This window comes from Panicum virgatum, chromosome 5N (assembly GCF_016808335.1).
Source record: "Panicum virgatum strain AP13 chromosome 5N, P.virgatum_v5, whole genome shotgun sequence".
NCBI classification, from domain to species: domain Eukaryota; kingdom Viridiplantae; phylum Streptophyta; class Magnoliopsida; order Poales; family Poaceae; genus Panicum; species Panicum virgatum.
The window spans coordinates 70,913,973-70,920,796 of NC_053149.1; the positions used below are offsets into that span (position 1 = coordinate 70,913,973).

Below are 6,824 nucleotides of genomic sequence, written 5' to 3' on the forward strand. Positions count from 1 at the left end.
GAGCCACAACTAGTACCCTCTTTTGTTTTTTTATCTAGATTCTTATTATTTGATTTCGTTATTAGAGTGAAAAAATTACAACCTATTATATACTATGCATGCTTTACTAAAACAAAAATGTGTATTTTCCTCTCTTTAAGTGTCGCAAAAAGTGTGATTTTAATTTCTTGCTTGGGTATGGCAACATGCATGACTTTTGTCTTCAAATTTTCTTTTTTATGAAATTTTCTGAACATTCAGCCTCTTGTTTTATTTTCAAAGAAGTAAGAGTTTGAACGGAGGTAGTACTAGCAAAATAGTAGCAAAAGTAGAAGCGTGAATAGAAGGGGAACATTATTGGTGGCGAAGTAGCTAGGGAGCAAAGCAAGAGAGAGCAAGCCCTGTGCAGTCCTGCTGCCCTTCCAGGAAGGCGAAGGTAAGGCACTGAGGCTGCAGGCTGCAGGCTGCAGCCCGCGGAGCTATTGATTTTTGGACGCTAGTGAGCAATAATAAACTGCGACCGCTGCTTGGCGCCTCCACACGCAGATTACCTGGAGAGGAAATTACTGACCAGATCCACCCGAGTCACCGACTGGTAAGCACGGTCGGTCGTCTTTTTTTTTCAAGTATATATAAGTACTACAATTTTTAGTAGTTGATCGTGGTGCCACACTACCACCACCGCATTGGATGAAAATGGGAAAGGTAACCTTTAGCCAGCCATTTGGATGACAAAGATGGCGATGTAGTACCATCATGCCTGAGGACGTACAGTCGGCGGCGTACGTGTGCAGTACAGGACGGATCGAATTATGGTGCGATCCGGATGGATCAAGCCTACCAAGTAGATGTACTTAAGTAGGTACTTATTGGCATTTTTAGGTTTATCATTTTAGTTGATTTTCTCTCCTAAACTAATTACGTAGTATGCTATTATAGTTCATTTTATCAAGTTTTGAGTCGATCCAATGACCAAAAAAAAAAGGTAGTTATTGCATCCCTAGGTACTATCAAGAGTCCCGGCCTGTCCCTAATGGTACTTAGTATTGATCCAGTATCATCTGACTTTTGCACGTCAAATCTGGCAGGGACTGTATGCCTAGCAGCAGTACTAGGGCTCGTGATTGATTCGGCGCGTACGTATGTGTTGAAATATAAGTGAATTGTCCACCTCTTTCCATCAGTTTAAGGTTTTGGGTTGAATTGGTCGGTGCATGCAACTTAATATGATATCAAAGCCAGAGATCTCGAGTTTGAATCTTGGTTAGCGCAATTAAATAAAATAATTGTTGTTCGCTCCTCAATAGTATGGACCCAGCACTCCCATCCGTGGCTCCCCCGGGAGAAGAGGCCAATAGAGGGGACGCACGCTTTGGGTAGGAGGAGCACAACAGATCACTAATACCATGAGTCAGCATCTGGTGCCAAGCGCGCGGGGAAGGAAAAAGATTAACCGAAAATTCAGCATACAAGCATCAACCATTGGACATAACGGCCGTCACGGATCGACAACCACCCTACTCTTGAGAATTCAGTATCGCCCCCATGACTGTGCATCAATATTTTGCCATGACTTAACAAGCGCCAATATAATATCACTGCTAGCGAATACACCAACTAAGGGCTAGTTTGGGAGAACTTCCCAAACGGTTTCACCAGTGACCAGTGCAGTACTAATAATAGGTTATACCGGGGTCATGTTTGATACTATTTCCGCTAACAATGTGCAGTACTAGCACACAATTTGTAGCATTCTTTATCTCGTGTTGTAGTGCAGAGAATATGTAATGCTAGCGCCAGCAGCAGACTGCAGCGCGGATAACGAGCCTTTCTGCCCTGCTAATCCCATCATCCCTCGTTCTACTGCTCGCCTCATTGGCCCCTAACAATCTGAGCCGGCCGGTAAAGACAGAGCTGATATCGGTGTCGGGTTCAGAGTCCTGCTGGTCCTGGCCCATAAAAATTAACCTGCCACGTCCCAAGCCCGCGAAGCTGCATACTACCCAGGGGCCAGGGCCAGGGTAATGGAATGGTCCACAGATGCCCGGTGGTTAATTAATTAATCGCCCATCACTTGTTGCGCCTGCGTCGCGTCGATCCATGGGCCCGCCGCGCCGTCGACGTACGGAGCGTGTTTTTTTCCGGCCGGCGGGCACCCCTCGGCGCGCTAGCTGCTCGGCGGCGAGCCTTTCTCTCTTGCCCGAGGTCGCCGATCGGAGCTGCGGCCGGGGGAAAGCAAGAGCTCCGTACGTCCTTGAGATGGGGGCAAGCAAGAGCCAAGAGCTCTATCTGTCGTCTTGTCCAGGCCAGGAAAGGCCGGCTTGCGCTGGAGGAGTGGAGGTCATCGCTTTCGTGCATGTGACTCGCTCGTTTCGACCCCCGAGGCGCATTCATCATCTTCTCCGGCGCTGCCATGCATGGCATCGTTGACAATGGTCGCGGACTGATGGATCATCGATCTTCAACATCCTGCATCATTCACAAAGACAAATAATCTGGAGTAGATTCATTAGATTCGTCTCGCGATTTATAATTCATCTGTGCAAAAAAATTTATAAATAGATTTTATTTAGTACTATTTCTAAATGACAAGTGTGTAGTATAAGTGGAGTGGAGCGATCGAGCGGTGACAAGACAAAAGGGGGAGAAGACACTCTCACAGGGAGCTGAGCCGGGAACAGGGTTCCATTTTTCCATATCTGCTCAGCTCTAGCTAGTGGTTCGCCACCAAACCACTACATCCAAAAGTCACTCGTCACTACTGTTAACCGAAGCAGGGTACGAGAGAGAGAGAGAGAGGGCGCCAATTATTGGGTGCATCATTCTCGCGTGCGTGTGCGTCTATCCTCCTCCTCCGGTGAAGCTTCTTCTGCTATGGCATCGGATCCTTTGCTTCGAGTGCACTGTAAGCAGCGCAGGAGTACATCAACTGCCTGCTTGCAGTAGTTCAGGCGGATGATGTGCTCAAGGGAATTGTATATGAGGCCGGTCGGCTTTTGCTGTACAACGTGAGCTTTATTTCATGGGACAGGATCAGTGCAGAGCGAAAGGAGTAGCAACTTGTTTCCTTTTTCCTACTCCTACTCCTACTAGCTGTCTGTCCTGGACGGTACCGCAGCATAGCTAGCTCCCAATTCTTCTGACGCTGGTGGCGTATCGTGCGATCGCATGGCAAAACACGTAGGAGTACGTCGTACCCTGAACATGTAATGCATGGTTATTTCTTGATGGCCCGTTACATAGTAGTACTCCTTTGGTACCCTGGTGAAACTAGTCTGCTTTCGCACAAGTTAATAACAACAGGATCTGCATGCCCAAATCCCCTAGTATTTTATGTTTTATTCAGCTGGCTTGTCAGTTAGCCAGCCAACGTATTTTCTCTTATATTAAATTAAAATCAACTATTAGTCTTCAGCGAGTTGATAGAATTTATTTTTAATAATAAATCAGCATCAGATACCAGCCAATCGGATGCAGGTGCAGAGGACGACGGCACGTCGCGCGGCGGGGAAGTGAATTGCATTGCTGCGTCGCGGAAGAGGAGGAAGCAAAGCAGGAGGCACACACGCATGGGCCCCCACGCGTGGCACGGGGAAAAGAAACTTTCGGCGGACTCCACAGCCCGCCCTATCCAGCTCCAGATGCCACGCCACTGGAGTACTGGACAGACGACAGATCACACAGGAGAGGAGAGACCGAGACGTGCAGGGTGCGGGCGGGCGCGGCACGAGACGCACGCTGGTGTGTGTGCCTGCGGCGCGCGGCGTCGGCAGACTCGTCTTTGGCGCCGCGGTTTCCGAGGAGCAGCAATGGCAGCGGCGGATGCCCGCCTCGAGCCCCGCGCGGGCAGGCGGGGGAGGGGACCGGACGCATCCGTCCACACGCCTCCGGCCTGCTGCCATGCCTGCTCTCTTTTCTTTTCTTTTTTTGTTTTATCGGCGACCACAATAACTAAACCCCTGGCACGGGCAGTGCCCACCGCCGCCCCGATGACAGTATTTAATGAAAGCCTGAGCGGCGCTGGCGTGCGGCCAGTGGCCCGGCCAGCCAGCCTCCCGGCCCAGCCGCAGGCGCCGACACGTCCGCGGCGTCCCCCCCACCCAAGGCATCTTCTCCATCACGTGAGTGACGACGACCCCGCCGCGTCTCCCGCTCGCTCAACAATGCTCCTTGGTTCTTGGTTGGTTGGGTGACCTCGGCTCACAGCTCCGATGCCGTCGTCGCGCCGCCGCCGCCGCCCAGTTCGAGTCGTCGTTTCCATCGAGTCAACCGCTCCGATCCACTTGCGGCAACAGCCAACAGGACCGTGCCGCGCAGTGTAGTCGGGCGGCCCTGGGGGGTGCGACGCCCGACGCAACGGTGGCCGGCGAGGAAGGAAGCCAGGAAGGTGTGTGCACGGAAAGCCGGATCGACTCAGCACTCAGCAGGGGGTGCCAGTGGCCCAGGCAGGCCAGCAGGCCTGCGGCTGCGGGGGAATGGGCCTCAGGCTAGTGCACGCGGAGGCGCAGAGCCTATGCCTGCGCTGGGCCGCCTGCCCGCTTGTCTTTTCTTCTTTCCGGCCTATTGCTCGCTCGCTGCAGGGCACGCACCACGCAGGAAGCCAGATCCCCACCGCACGTCCAGTACGGACGCTAACCTGCCGCAGTGCTTGTCCCCTCTCCGCCGCCGTCACGTGACCACGGCATGGTGTCTCTCTGACGATGGGTGGTAGTGGTACCGCGCTACGCTGCTTCTGCTGATGCAACATTATTATGCCCAGATGCGTATAGAGTACCTACGTAATAACAATTACAAAGGGGTTTCTAGTGTTGGTTTACCCAAAAGCGTAGTAATAGTAACAAAGATGAGTATATACAAAGATGTTTACAACTTACTACGTACAGTACAAAGCAAAGCACTGGACTTGGTGACACATGCATGGACTCAATTAGCCTGGGTAAAGTAAAAAAGGCCGTCCACAATTCGCTCCAAGGGCCGCCGGCCTGTTGGACGAGGCTCGCACAGATCTTTCAGCCCACGCACGCCCTTTTGGGTCCGGCCAAATAAGGATCGATCTGGCACTAACTAGCTTCGTCCTTGTGTTACATTACAGAATCTGTGCTGTTCATGCGTGAAGAACTTGTAGTTCAATTGTTCAGTTAAAAAAAATGGAGGGGAAAAAAAGTAGAACGCCCACCGTGGGGTTCGAACCCACGACCACAAGGTTAAGAGCCTTGCGCTCTACCGACTGAGCTAGACGGGCGCCTTGCCATTTCCAAGTGCTAAGTAGTTTCACTCCACAGATTTCACTCCACAGCTCAGCTTATCTGGTCCATAAAATCAAGAAAACACGACATGTCATACACAGTGCCTAGAACTAGAGAGTACGCAGCATCCATTTCAAATAGAAGTACGTTCCACTTGATTCAGACCGTGCACAGCTCGCGGGAGAAGCCGACGAGGCCATTGGCGACGTCGAAGAGCACGCGGTGGTTCTGCTGCTGCATGCTGGCCACCACGTTGAGCGCCGCGTCCACGCCGTCCGCCGGCCCCGCCGCCATCGCCAGGCACGCCACGCCGCCCGACGAGCTGCGGATCACCACGTTCTCCTCGGGCAGCGTCACCGCCACCGGCCCCGCGAACGTGAAGCTGATGGTCGGCACCGCGACCGTCACGTTGTAGCACGTGTCGAACCCGCCGAGCGGCCCCGCCACCGGCGCCCGCACCCTGCGCCGGAACGCGTCGCGCACGGCGGCGTACACCGGCGCCGACAGCCGCGTGAACATCGTCCCGGCGTCGAGGATGGTGCCCCTCCCGCTGGCCGGGTCGAACGCCAGAGCGGACGCCGGGACCGGCACGGGCTTGCCGCCGACGCGGATCCCGATCATGTTCACGTAGTAGAGGGAAGGGCGATGGGGGTTGGATAGCAATGGCGTCGCCTTGATCCTCTTCGGCTGGCCGATGGGGCCGAGCCTAAGCGTGCCCGAGAAGTTGGAGGACTTGTAGCTCGGGAGGCAGTACGAGAAGACCGAGCCGTACACGTCCTTGGTCTGCGACAGGAACGACAGCGGCCCACGGCCGAAGCCGACGAGCCCCTGCGGCGGCACAGAGCTTCCCGTCACGACGTGGAGGCACCCGAACGTGTACGACGCGGCGGCGACGCTGTTCTCGAGTGCGAGCGAGTCCTGCCCCAGCAGTGCCTGGAACGTGGACGCCGCGTACGTGAGGTTAAACGCGCACGACGCGCCCGCACCTCCGGGGCACGACGGGCTCGGCACCTGCGCGCACTCCGGCGAGCCGCAGCGCACGGGGCGGTACGTGGACGACAGCGTCGGGGCGAACGACGGCGCCGAGGGGGCGCATCCCGTGCAGCCGCCGCACGGCACCCACGCGGCGTCGTTGCTGGGGTCGATGGCCACGAGCAGCGTCTGCGCCGGCGTGCCGAGGCGCGCGCGGGCGACGTAGTTGGGGATGCTCAGGATCTGCCGGCCCGGCGCGATCGGCACGAACGAGCGACGGCCGCCTTTCTTGGTGTTGCCGGAGCCCGCGGCGAGCGTGGCCACGCGTGCTGCGTCCGCCGCGGACTGGGCAGCGAGGGAGGCCGCCCATGCGGTGATCGGTGCCCCGGCGTCGGGCGAGACGGAGTGCGAGCGTGCGAGGTGCAGCGTCGAGCTGCGCACGGCAGTGGAAGGGGCCCAGAAGGTGGACAGGAGTACGATGACGAGGACGGGTAGTCTCAGCGGTGGCATTGTTGGTCAGGGCTCCCAGATAGTCTGAAGAAGGATCACAACAAGGTAGGGAGAGATTAGATGAGGCATGGGATTGAAGGGTTGGATGTATTTATAGGAGCCGTCAAGAACATGGAC

The 6,824-nt window shown here is 55.1% G+C and overlaps 1 protein-coding gene and 1 non-coding gene across 2 annotated transcripts in view; both read right to left on the reverse strand.

Annotated features, from left to right (window-relative positions):
* Positions 1-5,065: 5,065 nt before the first annotated feature.
* Positions 5,066-6,824, reverse strand: part of LOC120671868 (aspartyl protease AED3-like) — a 1,993-nt gene continuing 234 nt past the window's right edge. The window contains exon 1 of the mRNA XM_039952130.1: positions 5,066-6,824. This exon is cut by the window's right edge and continues 234 nt beyond it. Coding sequence (XP_039808064.1) covers positions 5,385-6,707 — 1,323 coding nt within the window. The 5' untranslated portion in view covers positions 6,708-6,824 and the 3' untranslated portion in view covers positions 5,066-5,384.
* TRNAK-CUU lies at positions 5,149-5,221 on the reverse strand. Its single transcript has one exon. It is a non-coding gene; the product is annotated as a tRNA-Lys (tRNA).